General features: G+C 42.6%; 1 protein-coding gene across 14 annotated transcripts in view; it reads right to left on the bottom strand.

Annotated features, from left to right (window-relative positions):
• Positions 1 to 22,344, bottom strand: part of NFX1 (nuclear transcription factor, X-box binding 1) — an 89,075-nt gene extending 66,731 nt beyond the window's left edge. For 7 of the 14 annotated variants that reach the window (XR_010407673.1, XR_010407674.1, XR_008506730.2 and 4 more), the window contains exons 1-4: positions 22,179 to 22,344; positions 17,236 to 18,237; positions 5,512 to 5,670; positions 2,628 to 2,705 (exon numbers count right to left, since the gene is read on the bottom strand). Coding sequence is in view for 8 of the 14 variants with exons in the window: in XM_064579365.1 (XP_064435435.1) it covers positions 2,628 to 2,705; positions 5,512 to 5,670; positions 17,236 to 18,237; positions 22,179 to 22,203 (1,264 nt within the window). In the remaining 6 variants the exon portion in view is untranslated. The remainder of the gene's footprint in view (positions 1 to 2,627; positions 2,706 to 5,511; positions 5,671 to 17,235; positions 18,238 to 22,178) is intronic. The other 7 variants (XR_006792143.3, XR_010407672.1, XR_010407671.1 and 4 more) reach the window with 1 other exon arrangement.

The following is a 22,344-nucleotide window of genomic DNA, read 5'->3' as shown; positions in this document are numbered from 1 at the left end:
AGTTCCGGCCCTCTCTGTCCAACCCATCTGCTGAACATCTCCATGTGAGGTGTTACAGTCACCCCAAACTGTCTACATTTACAGCCAAAGTTAGTATCTTTTCCCTTTAACCCCTCCTTCTTCAGTGTTTCCTATTTCTGTCAGTAACACCATCACTGTCGGGAGTCACAGACTGAAAAACTAGAGTCATCCCTGACTCTCTTTTTCTTTCCATAATCTACTTAATCACCAAATCTTCTCAATTTCCCTACACAGTGTATCTCACCTCAACTCTCCTGCTACTTCTACTCTTGTCTATTTGCCAGAATCTCAACTCCAGACTATTAGAAAAACTTCCCCGCCTCTGTGCTCTCTTGCTTTAATACAATGCCCTGGGTTCCCCCTACCATCTTTCAATGGCTCCACCTCTTTTCCCTGACTCTAAATGATGTTTTATTTTTCTTCTTTCTGCCAGGGCTCTGCATTAGACCCTTTTTACTCCTTGCCCTTCCATCCACTACTCTCAACTGCAACTATCATCTCTAAGTCCTGATCTCTCTTTAAATATTCCCAGCTCCCAGGGCGCCTGGTTGGCTCAGCCGGTTAAGTGCCTGCCTTTGGCTGGGGTCATGATCCCAGCCAGGGTCCTGGGATCGAGCCCCGCATCGGGCTCCCTGTTTGGCGGGGAGTCTTGCCTCTCCTTCTCCATCTGCCCCTCCCCCAGCTCATGCTCTCTTTCAAATAATAATAACAAAAACATCTTTAAATATTCCTAACTCCTTGTTGGACACCTCTCACTGGATGCCTTGTTCACTCATCCTACTCAACATTTCCAAATTGAACTCACTGTCCCTATCAATCCTGGTTCTCTTGACCTGCCTTTTTCTGCCCTTGGTATCACCATTTCCAAAGCATGAAACTTTGGAGCCACATGTAGGCTCTTCCCCTTCCCACTGCTCTTAGTTCCTGTTTACCTTTGAAATCTTGTACCCCCTTCCTTTCTCGCCCACTCTAACACCCATTATACACTTTTACTCTTCTTCACTTGAGATCGGTCAGTGAAGGCTTTAACAAGACTTTTAATTCCACTTTTTATGTTTTATGTTTTATGTTTAAAAATCCTTTAAAATAAGGTAATTAAGCTTTGGTGTTGGTCCTATTTGTATAGTTTTACATGGATCTCTTGCTTCCAGTTTCAGGTTGCCTTTCCAATAGTACATTCCAAAATATTCATTGCTTCAACAAATACTATTTTACTATCTTTTAAGGCTCAGATTGTGGCAATAAAACATAAAAGACCAGCAGATTCCAAATAAAAGAGTGGCCAAAGTGGGAGAGGAGATAAGAAAGGAAGGCTTCCTTTGGAAAACAATGTTTGGGGTCTGATCTTGAATGGATGAGGAGTCAGTGATGAAGATTTAAAGAGAAGATGGGGAAGAACATAGTTGAGTTCACCAAGAGACTAATGAAGACTTGATGGTCAAGACTAACTCTCAGTGAAAGCTGCTAGTTAAGTAATGGGAAAGAAAAAATATGAGCAAATTAAAGCCTACAGAAATAAACAGGAAGAGCTAGTCATTTCAAGAAAGGAATGGCCAAAAGGTCCAAGGGCTACTGTGTTGCCAAAAAGGTTAAGAACTTCTAAATCAGCCCTGGATTTGGTCAGGTATGGGCCACTGATGACTTCTGAAAACAGATGCAGCAAGGTGACAAAGAAAGAAGCAAAAATGCAATGGTTCAAGAAGGGAGACAGACAGTTAAACAAAATTTGAAAAATCAACAACTAGATGAAGGTTAGCCATTAAAAGGCAGGAAAGAAAAAAAAATAATAAAAAACATGCAGAAAATAGACTAGCAGCAAGAATGAGCATCTGGATTGAAGAAAGTTCGTCTTAACACATAGGGGAATTGAGCTATTCAAAAACAGGAAGAAGTTTTCCACAAAGAGGGAGGATAGAGTTTGTAATGCTGGTTTATAGAAAATCTTTCTTTACTATAAAGACCCCCAATGACTGATTTCCTGGGTTAAAATAAAGTACTTTTCAACACTTTACTCATACTGCTCAAATCTGGAATATCAAAGCTGTTACAGTTAAGGGTGAGAAGGAGCCCATGTCTATGCCTGCCTCCACCATCTGGTCAGGTAAGATCTCTGGTCTAAAGGTAAGATCACGGAGACCATGGGCACCTGGGTGGCTCAGTCGTTAGCCATCTGCCTTCGGCTCAGGTCGTGATCCCAGGGTCCCGGGATCGAGCCCCACATCGGGCTCCCTGCTCAGCGGGGAGCCTGCTTCTCCCTCTCCCACTCCCCCGGCTTGTGTTCCCTCTCTCGCTCTGTCTCTCTCTGTCAAATAAATAAAATCTTAAAAAAAAAAGATCACGGAGACCAGCACCACAGCTCAGAAGTAGCATGAGCCTGGTGGGCATGATGAGAAGGCCCATGTCCAGAAAAGCCTGCCAAAAGCACAAAGGCCTGTGACTCCGGCTGTGTGATGGACCATAGGCAGATGATGTCAGTAAACTCCTGGAACCTTGAAGTCTTATTAGGAACTTCTAAAATATGCCTGGTACATCACTTCTTCTGGGTTGGAAAATGAGTTACAATGCATGAAGTGGAAGAGACTCAAGTGAAAGCAAAAAAAACTCACCACAGAAACAAGTGTAAGTATTAGGAACATGTGCAGAAACATTCTGACAGGCAGGGCACCTCCAACCACTCTGGCCATCTGTCAAGAAAAAGGAGAGGAAACCAAAATAATTTCCTTACAAAAGTACATGTAATTTTTAAAAATTTAAACCTAAAGGAAGCCTTAATATTATAGCAGCAGTAGTCATTTCATGTTAAAGATATCAGATATTAAGGATATCAGGATATTAAGAAACAAATTCACAATACTGAATGCTCTGCTTAAATACTGCATTTGGATTTATATATAAGGACTTTAAATATAGTAATCAAACAGGTACCCATTTTTTTTAATGTCAAGTGAGATATAATTGACATAACACTAAGTTTAAGATGTACAACATGTTAACTTGATACATTTATAAACTATAATAGGATTATCACTGTCACATTAGCTAACACCTCCATCACTTCACATGATTATCAATTCATTATGTGGTTCTTTTTTTTTTTTAAAGATTTTATTTAGGGGCGCCTGGGTGGCTCAGTCATTAAGTGTGTGCCCCCGCTTCGGGGCTTTATTTTTTTTTTAAGATTTTAGATTTAGGGTGCCTGGGTGGCTCAGTTGGTTAAGCAACTGCCTTCGGCTCAGGTCATGATCCTGGAGTCCCTGGATCGAGTCCCGCATCGGGCTCCCTGCTCGGCAAGGAGTCTGCTTCTCCCTCTGACCCTCCCCCCTCTCATGTGCTCTCTCTCATTCTCTCTCTCTCAAATAAATAAATAAAATCTTAAAAAAAAAAAAGATGTTAGATTTAAAGATTTTTATTTATTTATTTGACAGAGACACAGCGAGAGAGGGAACACAAGCAGGGGGAGTGGGAGAGGGAGAAGCAGGCTTCCTGCTGAGCAGAGAGCCTGACGACATGGGGCTCGATCCCAGGATCCTGGGATCATGACCTGAGCCGAAGGCAGACGCTTAACGACTGAGCCACCCAGGTGCCCCTCTAATATTAAGGTAAACATCATCTAAGTCTTGGCTTAAAAAAAAAAAGAGGGGGGTGCCTGGGTGGCTCAGTTGTTAAGCATCTGCCTTCGGCTCAGGTCATGATCCCAGGGTCCTGGGATCGAGCCCCGCATCGGGCTCCCTGCTCAGCGGGGAGCCTGCTTCTCCCTCTCCCACTCCCCCTGCTTGTGTTCCCTCTCTCGCTGTGTCTCTCTCTGTCAAATAAATAAATAAAATCTTAAAAAAAAAAAAGAGGATAAAATATTTGAGTACATTCAGGAAAACCCAAATGTCTTTTTTTTTTTTTTAAGACTTTATTTTTATGTAATCTCTACACCTAACATGGGGCTCGAACCCTCAACCCCGCTATCAACAACTGCATGCTCTACCGACTGAGCCAGCCAGGCACCCTCAGATGCCTTAAATTAGAAGAGTCACAAATCAGAAAACATGTTATTTTTTTTTAAGGAAACTTTTAAAGATTTTATTTATTTAAAAAGATTTTATTTATTCATTTGAGAGAGACAGTGTGTGCATGAGCAGGGGGAGAGGCAGAGGGAGAGGAACAAGTAGACTCCCCGCTGAGTGCAGTGCCTAAGGCAGGGCAAGATCCCAGGATCCTGAGATCATGACCCAAGCCAAAGTCAGACACTTAACTGAGCCACCCAGGTGGCTATTTTATTTATTTATTTAGAGAAAGAGAGAGAGCACAAGTGAGCACAAGCAGGGGAGGGGGGCCAGAGGGAGACAGAGAGGGAGAGAGAGAATCTCTCAAGAGGACTCCACCGACCCCATGCTGAGCACAGAGGCTCAACTCTGCAGGGCTCGATCTCACAACCCATGAGATCGTGACCTGAGCTGAAATCACAAGTTGGTTGCTTAACCAACTGAGCCAGCCAGGCATCCCAATAACTGCTTTCTATAAATTTTCTAAAGCAAACTATACAGGAAATGTTTTCTGTAATTGCTACTTGGATAAAAGCTACCATTTTCAATAAATGTAACTGATTTTGTTATATCCCAAATATATTTTAATATTGTTATGTTAAGCTGTTTTTTAAATTTCCTTTTTTTAAAAAATTGTATTTTAGGGGCGCCTGGTGGCTCAGTCATTAAGCATCTGCCTTCAGCTCAGGTCATGATCCCAGGGTTCTGGGATCGAGCCCCGCATTGGGCTCCCTGCTCAGCGGGGAGCCTGCTTCTCCCTCTCCCACTCTCCCTGCTTGTGTTCCCTCTTTTGCTTTCTCTCTCTGCCACATAAATAAATTAAATCTTAAAATAAATAAATAAATAAAAATTTTATTTTATTTTTACCTTTTAAGTAAGCTCTGTGCCCAATATGGGGCTTGAACGCAACGCCCCTGAGATCAAGAGTTGCATGCTCTACCAACTGAGATAGCCAGGCACCCCTTAGTTCTTTATTTAAGATCTACAGCTTCATACTAGTCATCTAAAACATGTGTTCAAGGCAACAGCGCAGATAAAATATTCAAGAGGAATTAGTTATTTTTAAACCTAAGTTTAAGGGGTGCCTGGATGGCTCAGTCGGTGGAGAGTATGACTCGCTCTCAGGGTTGTAAGCTGGAGCCCCATATTGGGTATACTTAAAAATAAAATCTTAGGGACGCCTGGGTGGCTCAGTCACTTAAGCGTCTGCCTTCAGCTCAGGTCATGATCCAAGGTCCTGGGATCGAGTCCCACATTGGGCTCCCTGCTCAGCGGGAAGCCTGCTTCTCCCTCTGCTGCCGCTTCCCCTGCTTGTGTGCACGCTCTCTCTGATAAATAAATAAATAAAAATAAATAAAAGAAAAAAAATAAAATCTTAAAAAAAAAAAAGCTAAGTTTAAAACCTGAATATATCAAATGAGTGAGAATAACTATTCAGAAGAGAGAAATGACTGACCTGCTTGAGATGCTGGAGACCGTGCCCATTTCTTTATGCAGTTCAAATGAAACACATGGTAACAGCTCTGACAACTCCACACTGGTGCTGTGACGCGAACCAATTCACAGCACACCATACACTCATATTTTTCTGTAGTTAGCTGTTCAATTAGAGAGCCTGTTTAAAAAACCAAATGAATTAATTCAAACACAGAAAAACATTCCTTATTTTAGTCAACCAAGGATCAGCAAGGCATTTGAAGGAAGAATCCAAACACAAAGGTTTTAAGTATGTCTGATTCTAAGTAAGGTGGTTGTTCAGTGTTTGGGGACAAGAAGGGACAGGAATATGCTGAGGAAGAAGACTTAGGAAGTGGACATTCAGGTGGGGATTCACACAATTGAGGAAACATTGCCAAGAAACTGCCAATGAATTGACCAGAGTAGCCAAATGCCCCTTATAACACAGCTTAAGCATCCTCAGAAGCAACAACTGTAGCACCTTGCCCTGCCTCCTCTGAATCTGATCCAGATCCATGGATTCAGGAAGGGGCTCATGAAGCTGCAGTGGTCAGGTGAAAGAAACCTAGGCCTGGACAGGTTCCAACAACCCAGGGTGGTAACATCTCTTCTAGTAGTTGCCATGAAAGTCTCTAGTTGATCTACTCAACAAAGATATTCTTGGTGTTTACCATAATCCCATGGTAGGGTTACTAGACTAAAGGAGAGACAGACCCTGGCTCCAGAAGCCCAGCATTTGGTGAGGGAGATCAGTGTCATAAGAATCCTCCCAGATGGATTCCTTAATACTTTCACCCACTTCCAGACTTTTCCTCAAACACGATCTCAGCAAAGCCTTTCTAGATCTGAGGTAAAGTCAGGTGCTCTCAGAGGTGTGTGTATGTGTGTGTGTGTGTGTGTGTGTGTGTGTGAGAATTTCTTTTTTCAATCCATACTTTTTTTTTTCAAGATTTATTTGAGAGAGAGAGCATGAGCAGGGTGAAAGGGAGGGGCAGAGGGAGAAGCAGACTCCCTGCTGAGCAGGAAGCCTGACACAGGGCTCAATCCCAGGACCCAGAGATCATGACCTGAGCTAGAGGCAGATGTTTAACTGAGCCACCCAGGCACCCCTTTCAGTCCATACTTTTAGAATTTGTTTCATAAAACTATTTTATTTGTTATTGGGTCCAAATAGGCTTTAAGAATAAAATAATTAACCTTAAATAAATGCTGTGCTAAAGCACTTTACACATATTTAATTCTCTTAACAAGGCTGTAATATAGGTACCATTTTATAGATGAAGAAACTGAGGCTCAGAATGGTTCAATCACTTACCTAAGGTCACAAAGCTCATATTTTAATCATTTTATAATATTAGCTTTCCTAAGATTACTTTCTGTTTGCCCAATTTAATGGCAAAAGAAATATAGAACACAAGGACTATAAGGTCTGTGAGGCAGGGCCAGGGCATTGTCTGCCTTGCTCACTGTTTTATTTCCAATGCCTGGCCATTAGCAGGTGCTCAGTAAGTATTTATTAAATGAATGGATGAAGAAATAAATGAGTATCATCTAGTCTGTTCTATAACCTCTCTCCCTTGAAAGTTTCAGGCTTCAGTAGTTTTTGAGATAGCTCTTTTGTTCTGATGAAAGCCTGGAATAAAGATTTTGTGTGGCTGATAAAGGGAAATCTAGTCACTTTAGATAACCCATAAACACATCAAAAACTGAATTATATTTTAAAAAACTAAAGAACCAGACTTAGATTCTTTCTTAAAAGCAGGGATACCCTATTCTGCATCAGTTAATGTCTCTGAATAACAAAGTTAATTACATTTCCTACCATTTAGCATGCTACGTGTGGAAGATTCTGAAGGGGTAAGTAAGAGGGAGCTCAGTAAAGAGTGAGATTATGAGTGAGTCATCTACATACAAGAGCCTGACTGTGGCAGAGGAATAGTTTGTGAGAATTACACTTGGAATAAATTTTGTAGAAAATGCCTATTGACTATTCTAGGACAGAACTGAGAATTAAAGGACACAAAAAAGTAAGTGAAGTTGGGAACATACATGAGAACCCTATGATCGACTGCTGTTTTGATTTCTGCCCTGAAGGCTGTCTTTTTATTGTATTGTTTCTCTTATTCATTAAGTTTATGGCTTGTTAATATTGTTTTATATGTGATGTTTCTAAATCCAGTCACAGTGAAACTGACCACTAGTATGCACATACATATAGTAATGTGGGAACAACTGCCAACTTTGAATAACCCACAAAGCTCTACTCAGCCCTCTGCAAAGGCTGTTCCTCTCACATCCCATGTTGAATCGGACAGTAAATCCTGCTGGCACTACCTTCAGAATACATCTAGAATCCAAGCCCTGCTGCTATTACTATGGCCCAAGCCACTATCTCTTCACCTGGGTTATTAAAATGGCCTCCTAACTAATCTTCCTATTTCTGCCTTTGCCCCCTTCAGTCTATTCTCACCACAGCAGCCAGAGGGAGCCTGTTAAAATGCAAATTAGATGATGCCACTCAGGCCCAGAACTTGCCAATGGTTTCTACATCACCTGTCTGTAAAAGCCAAAGTTCTTACAAAGGCCTTCATCACTCCCGGTCCTCACCTGTTATTCCTCTTTCCCTAAGTCACTACTCTAAGAACACACTGACCTCCTTCCTGGCCCCAGACCGGCAGGCAGATTTCTGCCTGAGGCTCTTTACAACTTGGTGCTCCCTCTGCCTAATACTTTTCCCTAGACTTTGGCATAGCTCAGTCCCCTACCGCCTTCAGGTGTTTACTCAAAATGTGATCTTCTCAATGAGAAGACTGGCCTTGGCCATATTTTAAAAAATTGTAACCCCACTCCCTGAACATTCCCTATTACTTTTCCATACTGTATTTTTCTCCACACCATTTGAATCTTACAGATCATTTATTTTCTCCATGTCACTTATATATCCTATCTTATATATCATATATTTTGCTTTTTTCATCTTATTTCCTAACTCTATACACAGAATGTACACTCCTTGATGGCTGAGGTTTTTACCTACAGGGCTGCCTGGGACGTAGTGGGCACTCAAGGATACTTGTATGAATGAATGAAAAGAAATAAAAATATAGCAAAAGGTTCCAGAAAGACCTAGAAAGAGAAACAGTATAATCCTTTCACCAACAATGCTTCGGTTTTATCAAAACATGTGTAACACATGTAAAATATGGTACTGTCCCGGAATAGCTTTCTGCTGGTAAACTATAACATTTCAGGTCCAAGACTCTTGTCTGCTGGCTGCCAGCCCTGGCGTGACCACCGGCTCTTCTTCAATCCTAAATCCTCTTCCACTAGAGTTTCCCCATAATTTCTCAGTCATGACTCTGTCTACTCCATACTTGTACTTTGAAAGCATGTCAGTAAAGAGGGTGATGCACCCACTGAAATAACTGGAAAAGACCTGACTGAAGTGTTAACTGACTACAGACTTTTCAGATGCACCAATAACTGTTTAAAAAAACCCCAAAAGCAATACTGATTTGAAAAATCCAAGAGCACACTGTGATTAAAAAAAAAAAGCCATTAAAAAAATAGATGTACACTAAAAATAATGATACACTAAAAATAGATGTACACTAAAAATAATCTGATATCTGGAATTTATCTTAAAATATATCAACAAAAATAAAAATTAGATAAAAAATGGGAGATTGTTTAAATATTAATGCTTATCTGTTTTATTGCATATTATATATTTAGAATACAATGCAAAGATTTCTTAAGGAGTGGAAAATATCACATTATGGTAAGCAAAAAGATGAACACTGTTTATATTATATGATTTAAACAATGTAAAACTGAGCATTGGAAAATTCTGTAAGAAAATAGAACAAAAGGTTAAAGCTGGTTATTATGTAGATGCTGGGACTAAAGGTGAATTACCTACTAAAGCGACTTTATTAAGTTACCTCATGAAATGTGAGGCAGCTGTTTTTAAAAAGCTAATACACAGGCTCCATGCTCAGTGAGGAGTTTGCTTGAGATTCTTTCTCCCTCTGCCCCTCCTGCCTGTGCTCTCTCTCACTCTCTCTAAAAAAAATAAATAAATCTTTAAAAAAAAGGCTAATACAATATAAACATGGTCAACATGTTCAAGATGGTTTTGCTGAGGGACGCCTGGGTGGCTCAGTTGGTTAAGTGTTTGCCTTTGGCTCAGGTCATGATCCCAGGGTCCTAGGATCGAGTCCCACATCAGGCTCCTTGCTCACCGGGGAGCCTGCTTCTCCCTCTGCCTGCCGCTCCCCCTGCTTCTGTTCTCTCTCTGACAAATAAATAAATAAAATCTTAAAAAAAAAAAAAAAAGATGGTTTTGCTGAGTCTGAAGCATATATCAGATACCACATTTATTTATTTGAGTCTGAAGCTTGTGGCAGAGCTTAGGAACTGGAGGTAAAAGTTTAGAAGTCAGCACAGCACAGAGGCAGTGGCTGAAAGATATGGAACCAGTCGTAATCTTCCAATGAGACCTTATCAAGTAAGAAGAACAGAGGGCTAAGATAAAGCCCTGGGAAACACCAACATTTAAGAAAGAGGTGGAGGAAGAGAAACTTGAAGGACACAAGCTGGAACAGCCAAGGAGAACAAGGAGGACCAGAAATGTGTGGTATCAAGGAAGTAACATTTCAACAAAGACTCCTTTACATCAGACTCAAAGGGAAACCCAGGATAAGGACTGAAATACATCTGTCTGCTGGGGGTGGCAAATAGGAAGGCATTAATGACCTATCAGTAGCTGAGAGGCAAGTGGTGATGATAGCAGAGGACTGAGAAGTGAATCAAAATAGGGAAAAGGAAACAAGAGTGGTGACTCTTGATTAAACTGGAATGGAAGGAAAGGAAACACTGGGGGCGGGGGGCAGCGAGGAGGGCACATGACAAGGGCACTTTTTCCTTTTGGAGTGTGTGACAGACTTGGGAAGACAGCTTCAGGCTGAGAACTTGGAATGGTAGATGTGAAAAGGCTGATGGAAGAAAACAAAGGAGATTTCAGAATGAATGAACGAAAAGGAGGTTAGGCACAGATGTCTCTGAGTTCGCATTTAAGGGAACAAAAAGCTGAGAAAATTATGCCTGATGATCTCCCCTTTCTCTGTGAAGTAGGAGGCAAGGAGGTCCATTGAGTTTGAGGGAGACGAATGGCAGGAAGGTCTGAATAAGACTGGAAAAGATTTGGAGTAGTCTTAGATGAAAATGAGAAGGGCAGCTGACCAAGGTCATGTAAGGGGAAATGGGCAGTACTGAAAGTCAACTGAAGTTGGAGAATCACTAATCAAAAATATTTACTGAGAACCTACTGTGCGCCAAGCATTGTTTAAACACTAAGAATATACAGTCAACAAACCAGACAAAAATCTACTGCCCTTAGGAAGTTATTATCTAGTAGGGGAAGGTAAACAATAAACAAATAATGAAAAATTATTGAAATTATATGAAAAAATAGTGATATCAAATAGTGATAAGTGCTACGGAGAAAAATAAACCAGTAAAGGATAGGGAATGCTGGTGACGGGGGAAATACTAGAGTTCTAAACAGGGTGATCAGAAGACTTTCCTGAGAGGGTGAGTGACTCTGCAGCAGCACCAAATCTGTACTATCATATGATTTCCTGGAACAGCATTCTGTTAGTCAGATGGAGCAGAAAAGGTAGACTGCAGCATCAACCCAGGGTGGAGATTCTGCCAAATGGCTTGGCAGAAGGATAATACTTTAAAATTACATTAAGGCCCAGCCTGACGAGGGAATAAAGAAGGATAGACAGCTGACGATACAGTTAGTGGGTGGAACAGACTGAGAGTGCCAGAAGGACGGGAGGATGGTCAGAAAGTAGTAGGGGGTGTGGAGGGATAATGAAGGTGAAGGTCAGTCACTGTGGTTGAGAAGATCAAAGAACGTGAGGATGGTATAATCCATATGATCACTAAAGTCTCGCAGAATAATAGCAGGATTTATGGTAAATCAGTAGTTCTCAAATCAGTAACTTGCAGGCTTGTTAAAAAATAAGATTGTTGGGCCCTACTCCCAGAATTTGTTTGTTAAGTCTGAGGTGAGGCCCAAGAATATGCTTTTCTAACAAGTTCCCCAGTGTTGCTGATGGCTGCTGGTCTGGAAGTACATCCAGAGATGTACATCCTTGAGAACCACTGTAGAAGAAGAAAGATATAGGCAGGAGGCTTTAATAAATGACGCTAGGGCTGGGAGATTTGGAGGCTAATACATGACAAAGATAAAGAGACAGAAGGTGATGTAGCCAAAAAGTGATGTAGCATTAGGTTCAAAGGAGCAGGGATTCTGATACAAGATAGAAGTGTAATGGTTCAGAAAGGACACTGGGAGAGGAGCATGCTCTTCCCGTCCTCCAGAAACTAAGGCAAGCGGGATAAAGGAAAAGAGCATGCTCTGAACAGACTGTAAGGAAAGGGGTGAACTTAGAGAAGCCCACAGATTAATTAAGAGCAGAAGCAGAGGGGCGCCTGGGTGGCTCAGCCATTAAGCATTTGCCTTCAGCTCAGGTCATGATCCCAGGGTCCTGGAATCGAGCCCTACATCGGGCTCCCTGCTCTGCGGGAAGCCTGCTTCTTCCTCTCCCATTCCCCCTGCTTGTGTTCCCTCTCACTGTGTCTCTCTCTGTCAAATAAATAAAATCTTAAAAAAAAAGAGCAGGAGCAGAGCAGGAACTGACTAAGGATATAGGGGATCCTGTTACCAGAGAATGAGGGATCCAGACAGCTTGGCAGAACAGGAGCAGTGCTAGTTTCAGTACAGAACGAGAGTAAGCAAAGACCACTCTCCAGCAGCCATGGAGACTTATATTTGGGGTGATCCTCTCTTTCCATTCTATCAAGCTTTCATCTCCACCACTCCACCAAAACTGCTCTTATCAAGACCAATAACCTTCACACCACCAAATCCAACAATCAATATCCAGTTGTCCTCTTGCTGGACCCATCAGTAGCATTTGGCACAACTGATCACTCCCTTCTCCTTGAGTTCTTTTTTTAGTTTGGTGTTTAAAACATGGTTCACTTCGGGGCACCTGGGTGGCTCAGTCGTTAAGCGGCTGCCTTCGGCTCAGGTCATGGTCCCAGGGTCCTGGGATCGAGCCCTGCATCGGGCTCCCTGCTCGGCGGGAAGCCTGCTTCTCCCTCTCCCACTCCCCCTGCTTGTGTTCCCTCTCTCGCTGTGTCTCTCTCTGTCAAATAAATAAATAAAATCTTAAAAAAAAAAAAAAAAAAGTTCACTCCCAGAGTGCCTGGGTGGCTCAGTTGGTTAAGTGTCTGCCTTCGGCTCTGGTCATGAACCCAGGATCCTGGGGTCAAGCCCTGCATCGGGATCCCTTTTCAGAGGACAGCCTACTTCTCCCTCTCCCTCTGTCATTTCCCCTGCTTATGCCTACATACATACGTACATACGTACATACATAAATACATAAATTCTTTAAGCAAAAACATGGTTCGCTTCCTAGTTCAATTCCTACTCATTCTCCATCTCTTTTGCTGGGTCCTTCCAACCTTGAAACACTGAGGTATAGGAAGGCTCTACCCTCAAACTTCTCTTCTCTGACTACACTCACACCTTAGGTGACCTCTAGTCTGCTAGAGGACTCCATGTTGAAAGTTCCCAAATTTAAATCTCCGGTCCAGATCTCTGCCTGAATTTTTAACTCCCTACTTAACCAAATAATCAAAATTTTCTAAACAAGGAGTAGACAAAACAAAATATATCCCAAAACACCTTTTCCAACAAGTAAAGTCTAAGAAAACTTTTCCAACAAGAAGACTAAGAAAGACTGGGAGGAGACTAAGGAGACATGATGACTAATTGCAACGTGGTATCCTGGACTGGATCCTGGAACAAAAAAAGGGTGGTAGTGGAAAAAATGGCAAAATCCAAATAAAGTCTACAGTTTAGTTTATACCAGTGTTAATTTCTTGGTTTTGACCAAGGACCAGAGTTAGTTATGTAAGATATTAACATCAGACAAAGCTGGGTGAAGGATATATGGGAATTCCCTGTACTATCTTTGTAACTTTCTATAAATCCAAAATTATCTCAAACTAAAAAGTTTTCAAAACAAACAACACCTTTTCCTCTCCCAGGTTTTACCACTTCAGTACCTGGCAATTCTACTTTTTTTAAAGATTTTATTTTTTAAATAGTCTCTATAGCTAATGTGGGACTTGAACCTACAACCCAGAGATCAAGAGTTGCATGCTCCACCGACTGAGCCAGCCAGGTACCCCAGCAATTCTAATTTTACATTACTCAGGCACAAAAGCCTTGGCTTGGTCCTTGAACCCTCTCATTCTCTTGCAGCCAACATCTAGTCTATCTCCAAATCCTGAGTTTTATCTTCCAAATATATCCAAAGTCTAACACTCTTACCTCTTCCAACACTACTATCCTAGTCCAAGTCTCCATCATCAACTATGTGAATTACTGCAACAGCCTCCTAACTTGTCCCCTTGCTTACTTAGAGCCAATTCTCCACAGAGCAGGCTGAGTGATCGTTTTAGAATGTTAGTAGGATTATGTCATCCCTTTTCCCCAAAACCTCCAGCTGCTTCTCATCATCTTAATCAGAACCAAGTCCAAGGGCCTCACATGATCCAGCCCCTGTGATTTCTCTGATATCCTCTACTGCCCGCCTCTTCCGTTGCTCACAATGTCCCCCTCCCACCTGAATCTAAACTTGCTTCTCCCTCTGTTTGGAATAACTCTTCAAGAGAGCCACATGGTGCACTTCTGCATTTCCTCTGGTCTCTATTCAAGTGTCTCATCAAACAGAACAGACCAACCTAGCTAAACAAGTGCCCCTGTTACTCTGTCCTTTTAACCTGCTTTGTATTTCTCTTTAGTCCTTACTCACCACCTAACATATTAAATATTGGTTTAAGTGCTTTCTGCCTGCCTTCCCTACCAGAATGTGAATCTCACCAATACTGTACTCCCAGTGCTGAGAACAGTGCTTGTACACAGTATTTATTCAATAAATATGAATAAAATGTTCTCAAAAATATGTGGGGATGTGAGGCCAAGAGAGATCTGTTAGGTAGAATTCTAAGATGGCCTCTAAAATTCCCACATGCATACAGGTGTGTGTACCCTGTATAATCTTCCCTTGCGTATGGGTGGGGCTGATCTAATCAGGCGAACCCTTTAAAAACAGTTTAGGGATCAAAGAAGTCAGAGAGATCTGAACAATCTGTAGCACATATTTTCCTAGAGACCTTGAAAAAGGAAAGTACCATGTTGTGTAGAGGGCCATGTGGTAGGGTATTGCAGGTAACCTCTAAGAGCTGCGAGTGCTCCCCAGCCAATAGCCAGCACGGATATGGAAGACCTCATTCTACACCCATAAGGAACTAAATCCTACCAAAAACCAGTGAGCATGGAAGAGAATCCTATGTCTCAGAGGAGATTGCCTCCCTGGCCAAATTCTAGTCCTCTGAAGCTCTGAGTAGAGAACTAACCCATAACCAGACTCCTGACCCAAAGAAACTGTGATATAATAAACTTGTGCTATTCTAAGCCACTACATTTGTGGTAATTTGTTATGAAGCAAAAGGAAACTATTAACCAGCCTTAAGAATTCAAGAACAACCCTAGTATAACATTACCTTGGTTCACATACAAGCTGAGGTCCCAAGAGGAAGAACTGCCTAGTGAAGCAAATGAGAACTGGAAGAACTATAAGCCAGTGTAAAAACAGGCCTGGGCAGGAGGTGACTTCACGTGTTAGGCTGGGCTATGTACATTAAACTGGAAGGAGACCAGATGGTGAAGGTCCATGAGGAAGAGCTACCGGAAGGAAGCTGTTCACCCTAGATGAAACATATACCCAGGGCAAAATGAGAAATGTCTTCAAATGCCGCAATAAAGTTGATTTGCGATGAGGGGGAGGGAAACTGTGAGGAGAGAGACTGGTTGCTGTGTTGCTTCAGAGGGCAGAACTTGAACCAGGGTATAGAAAGTATTTATTGGAAAGAAGTTTTCAGTTCAATGGACGGAAGAACTTTCCAACAGAGCTGAGTACCTATTTATGTTCTAAGAGCTATGATAAGCAAGAGGGATATGAAAATGAAGAAAGAGGGGTGCTTGGGTGCTCAGTTGGTTAAGTGTGGGACTCTTGATTTTGGTTCATGTCATGATCTTGGGGTCATGAGATCGAGCCCCACACTGGACTCTGTGCTCAGCAGGGAGTCTGCTTGAGATTCTCTCTCTACCGCTCTCTGTCCCTCCCCACCACTGTGCACACATGCATGCTCTCTCTCTCTCCTCTCTCAAATGAATAAATTAAACCTTTACAAAAAATGAAAAAAGATAATAGTTTCTGCTTCCGAGGAGCTTACAGACTAGTGGAGGGCACCGACACATAAATGATGATGGCTTCCAGTGGTAACTGCTCTAACTGAAACATGTGTATGTAAGGGAAAGAAGTATCACAGGGCAAGAAAAGATTAATGCCATCTGTAATGGTGAGAACAGGTGTCCTGGACATGTCGCTAAACTAGCTATTGAAAAATGAGTAAGAATTCATTAGTGAATGTAGTGGTAGACATTCTAAACTTTTTTTTTTTAATTTTTTTAAAAAGATTTTATTTATTTATTTAAGAGATGCGAGTATTCTTGCAGCGCCACAAGAGAGACGAGAGACAGAATGAGAGACAGAGAGCATGAGAGGGAGGAGGGTCAGAGGGAGAAGCAGACTCCCTGCCGAGCAGGGAGCCCGATGCGGGACTCGATCCCGGGACTCCAGGATCATGACCTGAGCTGAAGGCAGTCGCTTAACCAACTGAGCCACCCAGGCGCCCCAGTGGTAGACATTCTAGACAAAGAGAGCCACATACGCAACAGCAGGGAAAGATGAAATGGCACAGAGTACAGAGAATAAAATGTGGTGAGGGACTGAAGCAGCATAAGGTGGAGTGGCCAGGTAAGGAAGAACCCAGAATCTGTATGTGGTGAGAAATGAACAGGGGAGGGGCGCCTGGGTGGCTCAGTCGTTAAGCGTCTGCCTTCGGCTCAGGTCATGATCCCGGGGTCCTAGGATCGAGCCCACATCGGGCTCCCTGCTCCGTGGGAAGACTGCTTCTCCCTCTCCCACTCCCCCTGCTTGTGTTCCCTCTCTCACTGTCTCTCTCTCTGTCAAATAAATAAATAAATAAACAGGGGAGCTACACAGTTCAATGTGTATTTTAGAAAGATCACTCTCTGACGCTAGTGTGACAGCTGGACTGAGAGAGAGAAAGTGAAGATGGCAAGAGTGGTCAGTACCTCTTGCAGATAAGCAGACAAGAGATGATGCAGGCTGGAACGAAGAGAGGGAGTGGAGATGTTATCATCCCCTACTTGTGCTTTCAAGATTAAAAAAAAAAAAAAATCTTGTAACCAAACATCTGTAAGACCTATATCTGCATTTTAAAAAACACTTACTAAATTCATTGTTTGTTAAGAAAAGAAGTTCCCTATTTGTATTTGCTTATGACATATAAAAACTAAGTAAGTGGCTATCTACTGGGGAGGGAAGCAAGTGGTGGCAGGACCCAGGCAGATGATGAATAAGGACAGAGAGAAATGTTTCACTGTGTACCTTTTTATACTTTCTGGTTCCTGAACTCTGTGTATTATCTATTAAAAAACAAAACAAAACAAAACAAAACACTTCTACCCTCTAGGTAGATTTACCTGTGTGTGTTTCCGCATTCTTTAGCACGTGGTTCTGTTTGCCTCGGGGGAAAGATGTTACTTGAGGCTCCTGCCTCCTTACAGCACATTTCTCTGGGTCAACCCTTCTGGAAGACTTGTTGACGACTGCCAAGTTCCCATTGTCACAGGCAGATTTTGCTGGTCTTTCATTAGGATTATCCTTTGGAATGGGGGCCATGTTGTTTCTGGGTCCGGCATTTGTATGTCGTTGGCCCTCTTGTTTTGGTGGATTCCTGCCTGGTCGTGGCCTGGCCCCTTCCACTTCCCAGGGAGGCCTTTTCTGTGGGTATCTTCTTTGCTCATTGCGTTTGGCCGCATACCCATCCAATATTCCTTTCTTAAAGGATGTATCCAAAGAGTCAGGGTGGATAACCCCCACAGGTTTGGTATTTTCAGGTCCAGCATCCTCGGATTTTGGAGTCATTCTGTTACCCCACTCACATTTGAGTTTTCCCTTGACTTTTGGTCCTCTACCATAGCCGTACACAAACTGGGCTGCTTTTTTGGGTTTTGCTCCCCTGGGATCTGCACCAACAATTTCCTTCTCATTCTCAGAAGGGCTGTGTTCTCTGGGGTTTGTCCCACTCTCCGACCTTGCCACACTTTCTAAGCCAGCTGCATCTGAGGTCTGGTCAGTGAGATTCTGTACTTTCTTGACTTTGATATGCTGCTTTTCACTCCTCAATTTCTGCCAAGGTTGATTCTGAAGGCCATGGCTCTTGAGTGATTTGTTAGAAGCAGAGGACTGAAAAGAAATCTGTTGACTTTTAGGTTTGCCTCCCAAAGGATAACTGTGCTGATGAACAGCAGAGATGTCATCATAAGGGACTTGCCTGGAAAGGTGACAGGGAGGTGGTGAACTATAATTTCTTCTATCAATCCTATTAGAATCTAGTCTCCTTTGACTCCCACAATTTAGACCAGAATTTTTTCTCTCCTGAGGAATAAACTCAGCAGCATCCGTATTGAATTTAAAAGTACCTAGGACATAAGAAAATAGACATGCCAGTGAAGAAATTAATCCTCACCCATGAAGCCCAGAAGACTCTAAGCCATAATCTAAATATTATTTTCCTAAGGACTTGTATAAAACAGGCTCTTAGTGAGGCCTATGTTTCCTGTGAATGTGATGGGTTCAAGGTGCTTGTGGAACACTGACCATTTCATGTCCAGTAACCTCACCAATAGCCACTGCTAAGAACTACTAAGTAAAACTCCTCACCTGGGTGATTAAGCATTATTATTATTATTATTTATTTTTTTAAATATAAGCTCCACGCTCTATATAGGGCTTGAAATCACAGCCCCAAGATTGAGAGTCCCATGCTGTGCCTCCTGAGCCAGCCAGGCATCCTAATCAGGCATTATTTATACATGCACTTATTTTATCAAAAAATTTTAGGTCAGCAAACAATTCTGAGGTGAGAATCAATCAGCAGGTTCCATGTGGTCTTTCAAAACTCTTAAGGTAGCACTGTGTAATATCAAGTAAACAGGTTTTGGAGTCAGCCAGAATCAGTTTGAAGTCTGGCCCTCCAATTTATGGTATGAGCCTAGGGATATCACTTGATTGCTTTTAGCCTTCATTCTCTCATCCATGACAAAAGATGATACTATTTCAAAGGGCTACTGTGAAATTTAATTAAGATTTCATACAGATAAACTTAATGAGTACATTAGTTCCCATCTCTTCCCCCCACCCAGGAATATACTTTAGGTTTTCCATATGTAACCTTTATAATATAGTCCAGAATCTGAGTCTCAAAAATTAAGCATATGCCTCTTCAACCCACTCATTTTCCCCCCCAATGTGCTTCTTTGTTCCTGAAGCCCAAAGACTAAATGATTTGCCTAAGGATACAAAACTAATTAGTAGGAAAGTCAGAATTATGTGTAGCATATGGATTATACAGTTGACCTTTAAACAACACAAGTTTTAAACTACACAAGTCCACTGATATGTGAATTTTTTACAGTACAGTAAACATATTTTCTCTTCCTCATGATTTTCCTGATAACATTTTCTTTACTCTAGCTTACTTTATTTTTAAGAGTCCAGTATATAATACATATATCATGCAAAATATGTGTTAATCGACTGTTTATGTTACTGGTTAGGTTTCCGGTCAACAGTAGGCTGTTAGTAGTTAAGTTTCTGGGGAATCATAAGTTATACGTGGATTTTCCACTGTGCGGGGGATTGGCATCCTTAACCACATGATATTTAACAGTCAACTGTACTATGAATCAATAGGGCTTGGAAGACATGGGTTTATGTCCCTGCACATCACTTGTGTCTTTATGCAAATGACTTAACCCCAATTTTCTTATAAGGAATGGAGAAAGTAACAATCCCTACATCAAAGAGTTGCTATGAAGAATAAAGCAAGTTAGTAACATATATAAAGTGGTTAAAATGGTGCTTTATTTTTGCTGTTAGGACTACAGACTATCTAAAACACACAGACCTGACCTCAGATGGGTGCAGTGTAGAGCCTGTCGGTTTCAGGTTTAATAATAAACGCTAACATTTATTAGGTAATTAGCAAGTGCCAGGCACTATTCTAAACACTTTGCATCTGTTAACTCATTTAATCCTTACATTCCTGATGAGAAAGCTGAGACACTGAGAAAGTTACTTGCCAAAGGCCACAGAGGTGTTGCAAAGCAGACTCAGGATTCCACCCCAGGCTATATGGCCCTAAAAACCACACTCTTACACTGCACTGTCAGAGGCTGGGCAGTGGGTACCACAGAAACATGTACTCAAGAACTGAATGAGATCATAAAGGTCATAGGGTAACCTCTCACTCAATCCAGGATCTGTCCTGAAAGTTTTCACACAAGCAATTCTGGGGATGGGGCGGAAAGCCTTACAAAACAAAGAGGATTAGACAGATTCAGAAGGTGGCAAAGGAGATGTTCCAGAAACATACGAAAGAACACAAAGGTGGGAATGGGTAGATTAGACCGAGTGGGTGTTGTAAAGTCCTCTCCTTCTTGAAGAAACAAAGTTGGAGAGGGGCAGAAGAAAAGTCAGTAAAGTCCAGAATAGCCTGGTAAAGGATGGGAAGAAGGTGTTCCATGTTCAGCAAGCAGTAAGGAGTTGATCAACTAGAGAGTCTAGACAGGGCCTCACCTATTCATATACAGTATGGTTCCATTAGACATGAGGTAGGTAATGCCCTCAGAAAGATCCTTGAGAGGTAGGAGGAAGGGAAAAAGGGTACATGAATCAGGAATCTGCATCTGAGACACCACCCCCTTTTCTCTTTAGTATTTTAAGTAGCTAGAAGTTACTCAGTAAATAGGATACAAGTGATAGATCGAAGATAACATAGCAGCATAGTAAGTGTCCAACAGGTGAGTGGAGAAGAATAAGGGGAAATCCATGAGATTATGAAGTCTAGAAATAAAGCTGGCATTGGAGAGTCTGCCCATGGGCAGGAAGATATCCCTGAACCTGTCTGCTATTGAGGACAGGAATGGGCAAGAGAACTAAACCCTGAGTGGAGATGGAGGTGTGGGCTAAAGATGCTGCTGAAATAAGAGTACGGAATGGGAACCAAAGCAAAAAAAAACTAAGGAACGAGAGAGGGACTGGAAAGGTCTCTGGACTAGGGAACTTTGCCGGAATAGATGGGGAGGAGGTTGGAACCTGGGGAACAAAGGAGGCCAAAACTGTAACTCACAACTGGCCTCACCCAATCCTGCCTCAAACACTGAAGGGTGTAGAAATGGGCCAGAAGTGAGCCTGAGGATGGGAAGATCAATGGATTCAGTTTAGAGGATCTGGGGGAAAAAATGGGTGGGAGAATAACAAAACACCGAACTAACCTAAAAAGGTTCCTATCCCACAAGATTTAAAACCTAAATCAGGACTAGGGTTTGGAAAATGCAACTTTTTTGACCAAGACCCACAGTAACAAGTACATTTTAGCTGCCACCCAGTACACAAACATACACTCTTCTTGGTGCCCCAACACTGGTAAGTGGCAGAACTAAGACTCAAATCAATGACTGTTTACAAATCACATGCTGCAAACTGCTGTCCTATTTTTCAGAAAGAGTGGGTCCTGAAATCAAATCAACGTAGTGGGTTGTGACAAGTATTTTTTCAAAGAAAACAGAAAATAAGAGTGTACTACAATTAGTAAGGAAAAGCATTACGTCTTAAAACTTTTGGTTCTTTTTTATATTTACACACGTGTGCACTGAGTCAGATGTAAAATGTTTCTTTTTGGTCTCTGCCCAAAAAGTTTGGAGAACAAAGACCTAAAGTACCCCCTGAAGGAAATGGAAATGGATGCCACATTAACAGCCAAATGAAGCTGTTTTACACATAGAACCAACTCCAAGAGAAGTGGGCTAACAATTATAGAACAGGTACCGTACAGGGTGAGAGCTTTCACAGGAATTAACTTAATTACCCCCAACCGATGGATGAGGAAACAGACTCTGTCACATTGCGAGTTTGTGGCAGTCTGAGAATGGAAACCACTGATGTTCGGCTCGCGCTCGCTCCTCTGCCCCAGGACGCGCCAACCCGCCACGCATCGAGAGCCCGTCACCGTCACGGGCGGTGACTCGGCCGACGCCCGCCTGCTGGAGATCAGTGCGGCCTCTGCACTAGCAGGGCCGGGCTGAAGGCGTGACGTACCGCAGCAGGCGAGACGCCCACATCGATTCACTGGGCGCCGGGACAATCCCGCTGTCCCTGGAAACCGGGGTTTCACAACCCAATGGAGGACGGTCGAGGTCTCGGTACCCACGACGCGCGTGGCTTGGCCCTTCCGAGCCACTATCCCGAGCCCTAGTACGCGCCGCTCTCGCGATATGAATGGCCGGAGCCCTAGGACTCGCCACTGACCCAATTTCCGCTCCCCGAGGGGGGCCCAGTCCCGCACCGGCCGGGAGAGTACCTGAGACAGGAGGCGCCTCCGCCATCCCGTGCCAACACCTAAAACGAGCCCGGCAACCTAGAGAGGGCTGTCACCCGGTCACGTGCCTTTGACTTCCGGCGCCGCAAGAATACTCGCATCTGCGCGCCGGGGGGACGGCCACGGAGGTTGCGCGGCCTAAGTGAAC

This window comes from Mirounga angustirostris, unplaced genomic scaffold (genome assembly GCF_029215605.1).
Source record: "Mirounga angustirostris isolate CCGP_5_RB_7025 unplaced genomic scaffold, mMirAng1.0.hap1 SCAF_15, whole genome shotgun sequence".
NCBI classification, from domain to species: Eukaryota; Metazoa; Chordata; class Mammalia; order Carnivora; family Phocidae; genus Mirounga; species Mirounga angustirostris.
The sequence above is the reverse complement of the archived record's forward strand: the minus strand, read 5'-3'. Positions and strand labels throughout refer to the sequence as shown.